A 17,780-nucleotide genomic window follows, 5' to 3' on the forward strand; every position below is an offset into this window, starting at 1 on the left:
AGGTATCTTTACTTTTACTCAAGTATGACAGTTGGGGACTTTTTCCACCACTGCCAAACAGTCCTGCTTCGCATTTAATATCATTTCACTGCCTCAAATTCAATATCAGAACTAGTGAACTTTCACTGTCTCACATTCAATATCAGAATGAGTGAACTTTGCCTCACATTCTATTTCAGAACTAGTGAACTGTCTATGCCTCACATTCAATATCAGAACTAATGAACTGTCTATGACTCACATTCAATATCAGAACTAGTGAACTTTCACTGTCTCCCATTCAACATCAGAATGAGTGAACTTTGCCTCACATTCTATTTCAGAACTAGTGAACTGTCTATGCCTCACATTCAATATCAGAACTAGTGAACCAGTTTGTCTCACATTCTACCTCAAAACTAGTGAACTTTCTCTGCCTCACATTCTATCTCAGAACTATTGAACTTCCTATGACTCTAAGTGACCTCCTCTTTCTCTGCTTCACAATCTATCACAAAATGAGTGAACTTTTTCTGCCTCACATTCTATTTCAAAACTATTGAATTTCCTTTGACTCTCATTGACTTACTCTTTCTCATAGTAAACTTTTTCTGCCTCACATTTTATCTCAGAACAATTGAACTTTCTTTGTCTTACTTTCTTTCTCAGAACTAGTGCACTTTCTCTGTCCCACATTCTATCTCAGAACGTTCTCTGCCTCACATTATTTCTTAAAACTTTCGCTGTCTTACATTCTTTCTCAGAACTAGTGAACTTCCTTTGACTCGAAGTGACTTCCTCTTTTTCTCCTACACATTCTATCACAAAACGTGAACTCTTTCAGCCTCACATTCTATTTCAAAACAATTAAACTTTCTTTGACTCTCATTGACTTCCTCTTTCTCATAGTAAACTTTCTCTGCCTCACATTCTTTTTCAGAACTTGCTGACTTTTACTGCCTCACATTCAATAACAGAACTAGTGAACTTAGCCTCACATTGTTTCAGACATAGAAAACCAGTTTGTCTCACATTCTACCTCAAAACTAGTGAACTTTCTCTGCCTCACATTCTATCTCAGAACTATTGAACTTTATTTGACTCTCATTGACTTCCTCTTTCTCATAGTAAACTTTCTCTGCCTCACATTCTATCTCAGAACTATTGAACTTTATTTGACTCTCATTGACTTCCTCTTTCTCATAGTAAACTTTCTCTGCCTCACATTTTTTCTCAGAACTTGCTAACTTTCTCTGCCTCACATTTTTTCTCAGAACTAGTGAAGCTTCCTCCTCATACGTTAGAACTCAGCAAGGCACCCTCATTCCCTAATATTAAGTCTAACCCAAAAACGTTCTCAGATAGTCTACATCACCAAAAAGCAGGCTTGATATTTCAGAACATGACTATATCTCAACGACTGCCTACATACTCTGACCCTCTTAGAACATTCTAGACCATCTCAGACATACTCTTATCCTCAATAACATGCCAAAAACATCCTTCTCACATTCTGTACATTTTGGGAACATGTAACATTCTTAGAATGTCACTTTAATAATGTTTACATATCTTGCGTTACTCATCTCATATGTATATACTGCATTCCATACTATTTTACAATATCTTAGTCTATGCCGCTCTGACATTGCTCATCCATATATTTATATATTCTTAATTCCATTCATTGACTAGATTTGTGTGTATTGGGTATGTGTTGTGAAATTGTTAGATATTACTTGTTTGATATTGCTGCACTGTCGGAACTAGAAGCACAAGCATTTCGCTACACCCGCAATAACATCTGCTAAACACGTGTACTGTATGTGACCAATAAAATTTGATTAGATTTTCATTTGTTATGTATTTTCCTTCTCTGGGTTTTCCCTCATCTTCTGTAATGTTGTGTAACATATTTACAGGCAGTCCACTGCTATTGCCTGTTTCTTACAGAGGGGCTCTGTAAGGGACGAAAATAATAAGCTCACTTGTGTTGCCATCCCTTCTCAGTGACCCACTAGACAGGACAGGAGCTGGTCACACAGAACACCCCTGCCATCTCACTCTGACAGCACAGCCGCCATGGCAGGAACAAGCTACGCAGCAATGCCTTTGGGCATTTTACTTCATATATCCCCATGCTTAGAAAATCAGCCTTCTGTACACCAGGATGTCCCTGTGTATGTTGTAATTTTATGTTCATGGTTTGTTTCAGATGCTATTGCCCATTGCTTCCTTCAGCACTCTCAGGCCAATAACAATGCAGTGCCAGTGCTGGGTTTGAAAGGTGGCCATTTGTCACCCAAACATCATCTCCACAGAGAAGGACATCACTAAGACACCCCTCACAGTGCCCCATGTCCAGTATGAAGGACATTGTAGAAGTCCCCTCCCACTCAACACACAGATACACACACACAGAAACAGACACTTGCACAAACATGGATACGTGCACTATGCACTCCCAAAATAAACTCACATATTCCCACAAACATCCATACACTGGGAGAAGAACACAATCACAAACAGCCACGCACACAAAGAAATCCATATTTGCGAGTGGATTCCTCTGTGGTGATTTGATAACTCTGGTGAGGGGATAAGCAGTGAGATGTCTTTAGAATAGCAAGTAGGTGCTCCAGCTGTGTCTTATAAAAACTCATCCAGAAAGCCCCATATATCTATTGTGCTCCAGCTAAGAGCCTCCTCAGACTTTGATGTCAGCTTTAAACTCTGCTTCATGTCGACAACAGTTGCCAAGCAAAGGATACACTCAGAGGTCACTAGCACTACCTTTCAGGTGACAGAGAATTTAATCAGATTTAACAGGTCCAATCCTTACCATTTATCTGAAATAGTTTAGTGAATTATGAGCACCACAAGGTGAGTTTTGGAGGCTAGCAATTGGGAGTATTTTAAGCATGCACATTCATAACCACTGTCACTATCTCCCTCACTTGTATAAAATGCCGTACTTCCTTTTTTTAACACAGCCCAGCTCTGACAGAGACTCAAACCTGTACAAATATTGCAGAGACATGTTAATTTTTTTTACATACATTTAAGCGAATAACTTAAGCAATTTTGTCTGTATTCCATAAAATCCCCAGGAAATAACCTTCAAAGAGTTGCATCATAATAACATTGGGCCCAGAGGGCATTTAGCTCCATCACTCTCTCACATGCTCAGAATCAGCCTGCTGAGCCCAATCTGAAATCATCTCTGTCAGGCTAATGTTATGTGGGCCAGACATGGCAGTCATGTCCCAGTCAGGGTTCTAATAGTAATTTGGACATGGTGCTTTCATGGCTCCAGAAGGGCAAATGGCTATCAACTTCAGATAATGGGATACCCTGACATTTCTGTCTCGTTATTTTGCCTGTGAGATTATTGCAAGGTTACGCGGCAGTTGAATCATCAATATCACCACAATCACTGTAACCATTGTAATTATCCTCATCCTCATCATCCTCATTATCATCCTTTACATCATCCTCATGATTTAATATGATAAACTTCTTCAGTTCCCTCCATGTATTTCCTCATTGTGATTGATCAAAGGAGAAATGGACTTTGAAAGAGTGAGCTAGAAAAGGCTGGTCACTGAAAAAGGTTATCCTGTAGCCTGTAGATATCTCTGATCCCCCAAAAAGAGCTGGCTTGACTTTTCTCTTTCAGCAGAAGATTTGGCATTTTTGAAAGTGATTGGCAGACTGCGGTTCAACAGACAGGCCTACTATCAAATATAAATAGATCCCCCAGATGTTGTCCAATAAAGCATCATTTTGATGGCCCACGTCCGCCTGTGGGGTGTGAGATTTGCAGGTGGGCAGATGGTGGAGGCCAGGCATAGCGACACTTTCACCATGGTGATTTCCATTACTTAGAAGAGTGGACCCACGCATGGCGGTTATGGTGACATGAAGTGATTAGTGTTACACACTTTTTCTCCAACATACACACACACACAATCGCACGCACATACATCAAAATACACGGATTAGAAATGACTGTGTGTGGGCGAGGGTAGGTGATTTCTGAAAATTGAGACAGGTGATGGAGGGCAGTAGGTCAATTAAAGAGGTATGACACAGGCTGTGCTTTTGGTAGTGAGTGTACCAGAGGAGGGGTAGAGGTGATTGACAGGGTGGAAGGGTGGTGATGCTGACTCGGTCCCTGGTCCATCTCTCTCTCTCTCTCTGGTGACAGGTGAGAGGAAACCCTCCCAGAACCAGACCTGGTGAGCTGCTGATGAGCTGTTGACCCCTGACCCGTCAGCATGGTGCAGCCCAGTGCACTTCTGGTAAAGGGAGCCCATGAGGGTCATTCCTCCAGCCAGCCCAACGCATCATGGGTGATTGAGTCCCCATTGAGTTCTCAGTGTCACTGCTCCCCCTCCCCTCCCCTAGGTCCCCTGTGCTACGAGGCGTCAGCCTTGGGAGCTTTTTTCTCTTTCCTGCAGTTCTTGATGGAGAATGTTATTTCATGACGTTCTTCTGACGTCTTCACTGTCTTCCGAGCAGGGCTGTCTTTATCTCTTTCCTTCTCTTTTTCTTTCTGTTCATTGACTAGTTCGTGTAGCGATGGCTCCTTGTACATGGCAACTGTGGAGCAGAAGAGAGAAACGGTTGAGTGTCCAGTGCACATCTATGACATCTATGATAACTTAATATGTTTCTGATATATCCCTGTCTTATTTGTTCCTCTCAAACATTCGTCATAGCTTGGAGGGCATGTGACCAACCTTCAATAACTTTAGGCAGGAAGTGTGCGGCTCCCTTCGTCTTCTTCACCCGGTTGCCCTTCATAACCTGTCCGTCGCGGTTGATACCGATATACCAGGAGCGGCCCGACTGGTTCTGGCGGTAGAGCATGGAGGAGTACGTCACGTAGTAGTTCTCAAACACACTCTCCTTGAACTTACACTCTGGAGTGAAGTGTTCCTGAAGGAGAACAAACACAACACACATCATGAGAGGATCGACTGTACCCATTAAGCCAACCCAGAAACGCAAACAGGCATTCCAATGCATGCATAGTGTGTGCTCACAAATACCGTAGGCGCACACACACGCTCAGTGAAAAACATATTCATTAAGAGAGTTGTGTCTACGGGGAATGGAAGGGAATGCTAGGATTCTGTGTGTACTCATGTTCCTTTGAAAAAGCGAGAACATCCTGGTCTTTGGGGAGAAGAGTGTGGAATTATTACACTCATAGAGAGGGATTACGTTACAGCATCAGTGGTATGAACTTAACGAAGCCCTCTAAAGGTACAGTGGAAGGGAGAAACCACTGGGAAACTCTCCCATGAACAAAAGATTGACACATACCTACAAATACGTGCACATAGTATGCAAATGAATAAATACACAACACAACAATACATTCACAGTTGTTTTGGAAACACGTGAAAGTACGGAGGCAGAACAAATGGTTCAGATGGAAGTCCCCTTTCAACCTTCAAATTCAACATTGAACACACTCTGTAATACTGGCTGAAAGTGAACACACAAATCAGAACCCCTTCAAAGTTAAAGCGTATCCAACATTTATGGTGCACCTCCACCTAAGACTTACCCCAGACCTGTGTGTCACCGGTGTCTTGTGTTAACATGGGCTCTAGTGTTATTGTGTTTCCTTGGGGCGACCAGAAATGTTGGGGCGAGCAGAATCAACAACCTCTACGTCATTCAAGACTGTTGCTTTGTGAGAAGGTGTCCCCAAAGTTAGAGCAGTTCCACCAAAGCCGTGGCCCAGTAAAAATATGGCTGCCGGCCCGAGTAGATGGAAACAGAAAAGTCTGAGCCTTTTGGGTAAAACACTGGGGTAAATCTCAGATGGAAACTCGACAGTTATTGGCTGTTAGAACATCTCCCCAGTCCCTACACCAGTGTTTAACCCCTCTATGTCCAGCACTAACATAAGGACCACTAAACCCTGCAGAATGTTGCCTGGTGATTGTAACCACTAGCGACAGGTATACATCTCTCTTAGTCACCGTCAGCCTCCTTCCCTTGTCAGAGAGCAAACCCAATCTGCACGATTTATATAGTGCGAGCTGAAGGGCAGAAACAGCTGACTGGAGACTTTCTCTGGGGCTCAGGGAGATTGGGGGAGATGGTGGAGGACTGGGGGAGGACGAGTCGGCAATAAGAAGGGGCATTAAGGAGTCAGTAGTGGACTCGTCAGCATTAAGGAGCTCCATGGTCACACGCTCCCAGATCATCACCTCTCACCTTCAAGGTGCTGTGCGTGTCTGGAAAAGTCAATCACGCCATATCTCCACCTCGCTCCGCCACGCCCTCATATCCTTCCTCAGTTCCCCTCGACCCCATTTTCTCTATCGTACCTCCGGACCACCTGAGCCATCCTCATCTGTAGGTACTTTCCCCCCCCCAGATCACAGAGTTATTTATACGTCTTCTGTCAGGTTTGGTATCTTAAGGAGCTTGATAAATGATCTGCTTCATTCATTATTAATCAGGGTGGAGAGGGAGAGAAAGGGTATTTGGTATTTTATTAGGATCCCCATTAGCTGTTGCGAAAGCCACAAGCTACTCTTCCTGGGGTCCACACAAAACATGAAACATGACATAATACAGAACATTAATAGACAAGAACAGCTCAAGGACAGAAATACGTACATTTAAAAACAGCACACAGAGCCTACATGTCAGTACATACACACAAAATATCTGGGTCAAATAGGGGAGAGGCGTTGTGCTGTGAGGTGTTGCTTTATCTGTTTTTTGAAACCAGGTCTGCTGTTCATTTCAGCAATATGAGATGGAAGGGGAGTTCCACGCAATGATGGCTTTTTTATAATACTGTACGCTTTCTTCCATTTGTTCTAGATTTGGGGGACTATGAAAAGACCTCTGGTGGCATGTCTGGTGGGGCAAGTGTGTGTATCAGAGCTGTGCGTAAGTTGACTATGCAAGCAATTTGGGATTTTCAAGAAAAGCCAAAACTAGAGCCTGCAGGACTTGCTTTACGGAGTGTGGTGTCAAAAAAGCAGAACATCTCTTTATTAAGGACAAACCTCTCCCCATCTTCACAACCATTTCATCTATTATGTTTTCACCATGACAGTTTACAATCTAAAGTAACACCAAGTCATTTAGTCTCCGCAACTTGTTCAACGGCCACGCCATTCATGACCAGATTCAGCTGAGGTCTAGAGCTTCGTTTTAGTTTTAGAGATGTTTAGGTCCAATTTACTGGCCACCCATTCCAAAACTGACTGCAACTCTTTGTTAACGGTTTCAGTGACTTCATTAGCTGTGGTTGCTGACAAGTATATAGTTGAATCATCAGTATACATGGACCCACAGGCTTTGTTTAATGCCAGTGGCATGTCATTGGGAGAAAGAGTGTCTGAGTCTGAGGCCTGCTCCCCTGGTTCTCCCCCAGGACCTGCAGTTGGAAGCAGGGCACCAAGAACAATTGGTCTCCAATCGCCATAACCTAGGACCCTACCATTGACCTCTGTGTCACCATAACCCACAATCAACCTCTGAATCATCACCAGGCAGGATAACCCATTACTAAGACCTAGATAACATTCAATTCTGAAATGACCCTCATGATAACACAATTTCCTCTCTGAAATTATACCCTCACGAAAACCCACCAGTCGACTTCTGAAATGACCCTGACGATAATCCACGCGTTGCACTTATAAACACTACCATGACGACAATCTTTGATAAATCCTGTGGAATGAGCCTAATTATAACCCACGTCTTCATTTTGACGTCTATCTAACAGCAGGACGTCTCCTGAGCTTTCCTGGAAAGACGTCAGCACAGACTAAGGACCCTCTTCATAAACCGACCGCTAAACCCCTGGACTAACCATCCTCATAATCTCCAACTCAGCTACCATGGCTGCTATGACTAATCTCATACAATCTAGTTTCTGTAATTACCATACCTTTAATCCATGAGTCAGCCTCAAGGACCCAGGTAATCAGCTATCTATCTCTTTAGAATGGAAGACACCTCCCCCACAATGTGACCTTTGAACTTCCACTGAGTTCCTATAGAACCACAAGTGGAGTAAATAATTGCTGAGCGTGTGTTGAACATGACAGGGAGGGTCACCATTTTTAAGTATAGAAGGGGGGGGGGGGGACAAAATATTAAATAAAATAAAAATCTCACCCTTCACTTGTGACTTACTGACTGACTCGGGCAGCCTCCTTTCCCTGCATCGCCAGCCAGAATGAATTCAAATGAAAGCTGGTGAAATACAGTGCCTTGCGAAAGTATTCGGCCCCCTTGAACTTTGCGACCTTTTGCCACATTTCAGGCTTCAAACATAAAGATATAAAACTGTATTTTTTTTGTGAAGAATCAACAACAAGTGGGACACAATCATGAAGTGGAACGACATTTATTGGATATTTCAAACTTTTTTAACAAATCAAAAACTGAAAAATTGGGCGTGCAAAATTATTCAGCCCCCTTAAGTTAATACTTTGTAGCGCCACCTTTTGCTGCGATTACAGCTGTAAGTCGCTTGGGGTATGTCTCTATCAGTTTTGCACATCGAGAGACTGACATTTTTTCCCATTCCTACTTGCAAAACAGCTCGAGCTCAGTGAGGTTGGATGGAGAGCATTTGTGAACAGCAGTTTTCAGTTCTTTCCACAGATTCTCGATTGGATTCAGGCCTGGACTTTGACTTGGCCATTCTAACACCTGGATATGTTTATTTTTGAACCATTCCATTGTAGATTTTGCTTTATGTTTTGGATCATTGTCTTGTTGGAAGACAAATCTCCATCCCAGTCTCAGGTCTTTTGCAGACTCCATCAGGTTTTCTTCCAGAATGGTCCTGTATTTGGCTCCATCCATCTTCCCATCAATTTTAACCATCTTCCCTGTCCCTGCTGAAGAAAAGCAGGCCCAAACCATGATGCTGCCACCACCATGTTTGACAGTGGGGATGGTGTGTTCAGCTGTGTTGCTTTTACGCCAAACATAACGTTTTGCATTGTTGCCAAAAAGTTCAATTTTGGTTTCATCTGACCAGAGCACCTTCTTTCACATGTTTGGTGTGTCTCCCAGGTGGCTTGTGGCAAACTTTAAACAACACTTTTTATGGATATCTTTAAGAAATGGCTTTCTTCTTGCCACTCTTCCATAAAGGCCAGATTTGTGCAATATACGACTGATTGTTGTCCTATGGACAGAGTCTCCCACCTCAGCTGTAGATCTCTGCAGTTCATCCAGAGTGATCATGGGCCTCTTGGCTGCATCTCTGATCAGTCTTCTCCTTGTATGAGCTGAAAGTTTAGAGGGACAGCCAGGTCTTGGTAGATTTGCAGTGGTCTGATACTCCTTCCATTTCAATATTATCGCTTGCACATTGCTCCTTGGGATGTTTAAAGCTTGGGAAATCTTTTTGTATCCAAATCCGGCTTTAAACTTCTTCACAACAGTATCTCGGACCTGCCTGGTGTGTTCCTTGTTCTTCGTGATGCTCTCTGCGCTTTTAACGGACCTCTGAGACTATCACAGTGCAGGTGCATTTATACGGAGACTTGATTACACACAGGTGGATTGTATTTATCATCATTAGTCATTTAGGTCAACATTGGATCATTCAGAGATCCTCACTGAACTTCTGGAGAGAGTTTGCTGCACTGAAAGTAAAGGGGCTGAATAATTTTGCACGCCCAATTTTTCAGTTTTTGATTTGTTAAAAAAGTTTGAAATATCCAATAAATGTCGTTCCACTTCATGATTGTGTCCCACTTGTTGTTGATTCTTCACAAAAAAATACAGTTTTATATCTTTATGTTTGAAGCCTGAAATGTGGCAAAAGTTCGCAAAGTTCAAGGGGGCCGAATACTTTCGCAAGGCACTGTAGGTAATATCCAGCGTCCGTGGAGAGAATCCTGAGGTTGGGAAGAACCTCGTTATCATGCAGAGCAGTGTCCCGACCTTCTCCTCAACCCTCTCATTTCTCCTCCTCCTCTTCCTCCTCCTCCTCCCTTATTTGCCTGATTACACCTATTCTACCTGCTCCAAGAAGCTGAACTCCTAACGCCACCATACGTTACGCTACGTTGCTCTCCTGAAACACTAGTTAGGCCAAGTACTCAGGCCAGGTGCTAGCACACAAGGTGTTCACATTGTAACTGGTACATACATTTAGGGCTACTCATGCAGATTCGTAGGGAGAATCTCAATGGCAAACTTCTCTCCTAGCCTCCTTCTCAAAACCATTGGTTGAGAAAGCCAGAGGTCCCACCTCTCTGACCTTCTCCTCCCATGGGTTTTGAGAAGGAGGTGGGAAGAGAGGGGAGAAAATGTGAGGAGTATGCAATTGAGAGTCTCCCATAGCGGGGGAGTTCTATGCCCCTTTCTCCCTTTCAAACAACCTCCTGTCGCATAACAAAATGTCATCTGTAACACTTCCTGCCACCTCTACTTTGTCTGTTCTTCTCTGATAAGTAAATCACCTCTTGCACCAGTGCAAATGCTTAGTAAATATGACGGGAGAGTAAAATACAATATGTGTTGAGGTCCTGTTTCCTTGGTGTACTGCTCTGTATTGCCAGCAGGGGTGGTAGTGACACATTAGGCAGCCCTGCCTGGGTCTGTTGACCATCCCCAGCAGTCCCAGGTATTCTAGGAGATGCTGTGGAATCTGCCTAGCTACAGTAATCCCGCCATATTCCATGGTGCTGTATTAACGCTGTAGCAACAACCCCCCCCCCCCCCCCCTCAAAACTTTCACTGAATCTCCTATTGGGTCTTTCCTCTGTGTGTGTGTGTGTGTGTGTGTGTGTGTGTGTGTGTGTGTGTGTGTGTGTGTGTGTGTGTGTGTGTGTCGGAGTGTGCAGAGGTGGGGGACACTAGAACATGTTGTTGATTTTTTTAGAACCAGGTGCAGATGTTCTGTGACATGGCCTATTACCTAAGTTAACCCTTGTCTCGTCTTAACATTCTGTATACTCCCCTTGTCCTAAGGGTCAAAAATGACCCGCCTTCACTAAACCCTTCAAATAAAGCAGCTTAATTGAATAATTTTAAACCCCAAATCTATTTTGCATGAAGAAACAACCTGTCATTCATCACAAACTTTGTGAATATCTGGGTTTCCCCTCTTCACAATGCAGAACGACTGCATTCAATCAGTGGACGCCACTCCTTTTTATTACAACACACCTTTCATAATTGTTTTCTTTACTAAAGTAGAGGTTTATTATTATTATTGCTGAAGGTATTGCATAGGTGTAAACATTGTTTTTTAGCAAGAGATAGCACTTACTGTGTTTAGCCTAAGAAAGTAGCAGAAATGTGCAGAAAGTAGTTTTGAATGCATTTTATTGAACAATAACAGTCTTGAACTTTTTTGGCAACATAGTGATATATTCTTATACACTGAACAATGAGGAATTAACTACAAAATACTAGCCTTCTCCCATTTTTTTAACCATTGCCCCCACCCACAAGGTGTATAAACAACAACAATAAATACGAATAAAATAAGATAATAGATACAAAACAAAAATGTGAAAAACATAAATCAATCATCTCTAATTAGCACATGTAGGACAGTATGCAAGTGTGTGTGCATGGACTTTGCAGATGTATTTCTCACATGTGCAGCACATGGTATTTGTTTTACAGTCCTTCTTTGGGGGCAGAATTGGCATCTCCTCCTCTTGCCTGCCCCAGCTGCAGCCTCAGGTGGATGGTGGATCAGGACTTGATTCAGTCCCCTGAACAGCTTTCACAAGCGCTGCAGAGGCTGCAGTGCCGGGGAGGCACTCCCTTCTTTAAATGCGTGGGGTTACAAGTGCCTTTCCCAGCTGCTCCAGGAACACCCTCCTCTTGTTTCGTTTATCAGACATCCAGGTAGGGTTGATCTTGTTCCATATCACAAAGGCATTGTAAGAGGACACATCAATGATGTTATGGAAGATGACCAGGGGCAAGCAGGCAGTCATGATCCTGCAGCTGTAAGTTCCAATCACCTTGTCCAGGTTGTCCACACCTCCTTTGTTGTGGTTGAAGTCCAGGATGATGGTTGGCTTCCTGTCCTCATGATCACTGATCTCAGCCGTTTTGTGCAGTGTGCTCAGGAGGACCACATTCTTGTTCCTCTTTGGGAGGTAAGAAAGTAGAGTGGTGGTGAAGGCAAACCTTTATGAGAAGGCCTCTCTCCCTCTTGTTTCAAGGAGTGCAGGGGGAGCTCAGGCTTGTTCTTTCTAACTGTGCCAACCATGGTGATCTTCCTCTTCAGTAGCTGCTGGCTGAGTTCAATCAGTACCACACATAATCTCAATTTCTAATTGTGTGTGTGTCTTTGTTGTTTTTTTGTGGTGTGTAAATGATTTTATAACTGCCGGGTCAAAAATGACCCTAAGACAATCTTTGTACCCTGGTGGTGTACAGCTTTCATGGAAATATGAACAAAGGCGACGTTTCACTTTTTCTAACTTTGGGGTCACTCTAGGAAAAGTCATCAAATTTCAAGTTGACGAAATATCATTTAGGGGTTTTTCTCTGCTGCTATACATAGTGGTGGGTCATTGTTTGACCCTTAAGGACAACACAAGGGTTAAGAAGGCGTACAGGGCTGTGAAAAAGTATTGGTCACCTTTCTAATTTTCTCTACTTTTGCATACTTTTTAAACTGAATGTTATCAGATCTTCAACCAAAACATATCTTCAACCAAAGTGAACAAATAACACAACAATTACATACTTATTTCATTTATTCAATTTAAAAAAAGTTATGCAATACCCAATGTCATGCAAAAGTTATACTTTGACCCATCTGTCCATAGAACATTCTTCCAAGAGTCTTGATGATCATCCAGGTGCTTTCAGTTGCCTTTTGGCATACTTGAGTCAACTTTTTGGACAAGATGGGTCCTGTTATGTCGGGCAAAAACCAAACTCTGCATTCCACATTAGGAACCTCATACCAATGGTCAAACATGGTGGTGGTAGTGTGATGGTTTGGGGATGCTTTGCTGCCTCAGGACCTGGACAACTTGCCTTATAGAAGGAACCATGAATTCTGCTCTGCATCAGAGAATTCTACAGGAGAATGTCAGGCCATTCATCTGTGAGCTGAAGCTGAAGCACAGCTGGGTCGTGCAGCAAGACAACGTTCCAAAACACACAATCAAGTCTACATGAAAAGGGATAAAAAGCAACACATTTAAAGTTTTGGAATGGGCTAATCCCAATTGAGATGTTGTGGCAGGACTTGAAACCAGCAGTTCGTGGTTGAAAACCTACAAATGTTGCTGAGTTACAACAGTTCTGCATGCAAGAGTTACAGCAGTTCTGCATGCAAGAGTTACAGCAGTTCTGCATGCAAGAGTTACAACAGTTCTGCATGCAAGAGTTACAGCAGTTCTGCATGCAAGAGTTACAACAGTTCTGCATGCAAGAGTTACAGCAGTTCTGCATGCAAGAGTTACAGCAGTTCTGCATGCAAGAGTTACAGCAGTTCTGCATGCAAGAGTTACAGCAGTTCTGCATGCAAGAGTTACAGCAGTTCTGCATGCAAGAGTTACAGCAGTTCTGCATGCAAGAGTTACAGCAGTTCTGCATGCAAGAGTTACAGCAGTTCTGCATGCAAGAGTTACAGCAGTTCTGCATGCAAGAGTTACAGCAGTTCTGCATGCAAGAGTTACAACAGTTCTGCATGCAAGAGTTACAACAGTTCTGCATGCAAGAGTTACAGCAGTTCTGCATGCAAGAGTTACAGCAGTTCTGCATGCAAGAGTTACAGCAGTTCTGCATTTGGTTGCAGTCAATTCAGCTAAAAGTGGCACAAGCAGTTATTAGTGTAAGAGGGCAATTACTTTTTCACACAGGGGAATTGGGTGTTGCATAACTTTGTTAATTCAATATTTAGAATTAAGTATACATTTTTTTGGTTATTTGTAAACTCAGGTTCCCTTTATCTAATATTAGGTTTTGGTTGAAGATCTGATAACATTCAGTATAAAAAATAGGCAAAAATAGAAAAAATCAGAAAGGGGAAAATACTTTTTCCCGGCACCGTATATGCACTTAAAGAGAGGGGTTAACAGAGGGCGAGGCTGACCTCACTGGTCATGTTGTGTGCACAAGCATTGCAATACACAGGTTATTCAATCATTTCACCCACACTGCTCGAGCGCTGGTCTTTGATTGGGCTGGAGGTTGTGAACGAGCGTCTGCGTACCCAATCGCTAAAATAGAGCTTGTTTCTACTGGAGACGCGTCACACGCTGCAAGTCCCCTGGGTATCAGGAAGTTACAGACCTATGTGGAAGCTTGAAAGACAAAAGAGGAGAGATTCATTGAAGATGAACAAAAAACAAACCAGGCTTCCCTTTTTATCTGTGGATGAATCGTCGGAGTAGAGAAACACACAATTTTGTATGACAAAGAACCAGCTAAAAAGAGCACCATACGCATGCCAGCTAAAATAACAACCAAATGTTCATCTCCCAGGACAAGCTAGCTAAATATCCATGAATGTTTCATGTGTGTTTCGACCTGCCCCGAAATTAATGTAGTTGATTCACAGTTGGTTTTGGTATTTTAACCTGCCCAGATTGTCTGGTGTGAAGGGACAAAATCAAAATGAGCGCGACGGCGAGCGCGAGCGAGTGGCCGGTGTAGTCAGCATGTGAGGCACGCAGATGGCCCTCTGTCACCATAACTACATGGCCCTTCTCTAATGGTTTATGATGCCACGGCTTGGTATGATGTTATATTGTGTGATAGTGATAGCTAGGAGCAGAGTGAGTTGGGGCTAGGGGATGTGTAAGTGGAGTCTACTGCCTACTCTACACTCATCTCTGGGTTGATTAACAGTCTCTGTTGATGTGATTCACATGCAGGGGAGTGACAGAGGTGACCATGCATCCACCTCACATCCCTTCATACCTCCATTTGTCATCCCCCTTTCAATATCCACTTCATAGGAGAGAGAGAACGGAGGGAGGTAGTGCACTTGTGATGTCTCTGTGTGTCATTAGATCAGCAGTGGCCTTTGTCATAGGCTCGGGGTAAATTACACAGCAGTGATACATCTGTCAAAACAAAGCTCTTTGTTCACAACACACTCACACCCAATACACATACAGATATGTACATGCTATCTGATGCTGTGTGGCTGGAAAGACTACAACAACAGATGCCATTGGCAACCAAGTCTACATCTCTTACTTATTAGTACCATCTTAGCACAGAACCTTGTTGCTGGACTAATGATAAATGAATAGAAAGAAGGAACCCTGCCTGCACACAGCATTACTTCTCCTAAGTGCACTTCATTGCCTGGCTGGCAGCATGTCTGCCTCTGTATCATTCCATTCCGTTTCTCTATACCTCATCCCTTCTTTCTCTATCCCTGCCGTTTTGCCTGATTACTCTTCTCTTCTTCCCCTTTCCTGTTTTTTCCAACTCTCTCCTGTTCTCTCTCTCTCCCCCATTGTGATGAAGGTGATGCTATCTGGACGGCTGTGTTGTCCTGCATCTCAATGCAGCCCTCACAGGAGAAGAATGGACTACAAAGCCATTCATCAGGAAAGGTCTCTCTCTCTCTCTCTCTTCTCTCTTCTCGCTCTCGCTCTCGCTCTCTCTCTCTCTCACTCTCTCTCTCTCTCTCTCTCTCTCTCTCTCTCTCTCTCTCTCTCTCTCTCTCTCTCTCTCTCTCTCTCTCTCTCTCTCTCACACACACACACACACACACACACACACACACACACACACACACACACACACACACACACACACACACACACACACACACACACACACACACACACACACACACACACACACACACACACACACACACACACAGAGATACAGCACCACATAGATATTACAGTGATTTACATGTATAACCTCACAAGCAATTAAACGCAGACAATAGAAACTACTCATACAAGCACAGACACAAACACAATTATCCACTCAAATATACATAACCGCATGTGTAAAACCTGCCCACACACACACATCAACCACTACACAAATGTGCTGAACATACAGTGCCTTGCGAAAGTATTCGGCCCCCTTGAACTTTGTGACCTTTTGCCACATTTCAGGCTTTAAACATAAAGATATAAAACTGTATTTTTTTGTGAAGAATCAACAACAAGTGGGACACAATCATGAAGTGGAACGACATTTATTGGATATTTCAAACTTTTTTAACAAATCAAAAACGGAAAAATTGGGCGTGCAAAATTATTCAGCTCCTTTACTTTCAGTGCAGCAAACTCTCTCCAGAAGTTCAGTGAGGATCTCTGAATGATCCAATGTTGACCTAAATGACTAATGATGATAAATACAATCCACCTGTGTGTAATGAAGTCTCCGTATAAATGCACCTGCACTGTGATAGTCTCAGAGGTCCGTTAAAAGCGCAGAGAGCATCATGAAGAACAAGGAACACACCAGGCAGGTCCGAGATACTGTTGTGAAGAAGTTTAAAGCCGGATTTGGATACAAAAAGATTTCCCAAGCTTTAAAGATCCCAAGGAGCACTGTGCAAGCGATAATATTGAAATGGAAGGAGTATCAGACCACTGCAAATCTACCAAGACCTGGCCGTCCCTCTAAACTTTCAGCTCATACAAGGAGAAGACTGATCAGAGATGCAGCCAAGAGGCCCATGATCACTCTGGATGAACTGCAGAGATCTACAGCTGAGGTGGGAGACTCTGTCCATAGGACAACAATCAGTCGTATATTGCACAAATCTGGCCTTTATGGAAGAGTGGCAAGAAGAAAGCCATTTCTTAAAGATATCCATAAAAAGTGTCGTTTAAAGTTTGCCAAAAGCCACCTGGGAGACACACCAAACATGTGGAAGAAGGTGCTCTGGTCAGATGAAACCAAAATTGAACTTTTTGGCAACAATGCAAAACGTTATGTTTGGCGTAAAAGCAACACAGCTGAACACACCATCCCCACTGTCAAACATGGTGGTGGCAGCATCATGGTTTGGGCCTGCTTTTCTTCAGCAGGGACAGGGAAGATGGTTAAAATTGATGGGAAGATGGATGGAGCCAAATACAGGACCATTCTGGAAGAAAACCTGATGGAGTCTGCAAAAGACCTGAGACTGGGACGGAGATTTGTCTTCCAACAAGACAATGATCCAAAACATAAAGCAAAATCTACAATGGAATGGTTCAAAAATAAACATATCCAGGTGTTAGAATGGCCAAGTCAAAGTCCAGACCTGAATCCAATCGAGAATCTGTGGAAAGAACTGAAAACTGCTGTTCACAAATGCTCTCCATCCAACCTCACTGAGCTCGAGCTGTTTTGCAAGTAGGAATGGGAAAAAATGTCAGTCTCTCGATGTGCAAAACTGATAGAGACATACCCCAAGCGACTTACAGCTGTAATCGCAGCAAAAGGTGGCGCTACAAAGTATTAACTTAAGGGGGCTGAATAATTTTGCACGCCCAATTTTTCAGTTTTTGATTTGTTAAAAAAGTTTGAAATATCCAATAAATGTCGTTCCACTTCATGATTGTGTCCCACTTGTTGTTGATTCTTCACAAAAAAATACAGTTTTATATCTTTATGTTTGAAGCCTGAAATGTGGCAAAAGGTCGCAAAGTTCAAGGGGGCCGATTACATTCGCAAGGCACTGTATATTACATCATAGACATTATAATTGAAGGTATGCATACGTACATCAACACACCCATTAAATACGCAATCACCGCGGTTAATTTCAGAGGCCTGATTGACATGCATTGGAACTGCATCTGTGAAATCTAGTCTCTCAATTGTGCCTC

The 17,780-nt window shown here is 43.0% G+C and overlaps 1 protein-coding gene across 1 annotated transcript in view; it reads right to left on the reverse strand.

The window, feature by feature from the left end:
• Positions 1 to 1,779: 1,779 nt before the first annotated feature.
• The window catches only part of LOC110533935 (fibroblast growth factor 11-like), a 57,434-nt gene continuing 41,433 nt past the window's right edge, over positions 1,780 to 17,780 (reverse strand). The window contains exon 4 of the mRNA XM_036990358.1: positions 1,780 to 4,923. Coding sequence (XP_036846253.1) covers positions 4,687 to 4,923 — 237 coding nt within the window. The 3' untranslated portion in view covers positions 1,780 to 4,686. The remainder of the gene's footprint in view (positions 4,924 to 17,780) is intronic.

The sequence above is a fragment of the Oncorhynchus mykiss genome, chromosome 10, assembly GCF_013265735.2.
Source record: "Oncorhynchus mykiss isolate Arlee chromosome 10, USDA_OmykA_1.1, whole genome shotgun sequence".
Taxonomy (NCBI): domain Eukaryota; kingdom Metazoa; phylum Chordata; class Actinopteri; order Salmoniformes; family Salmonidae; genus Oncorhynchus; species Oncorhynchus mykiss.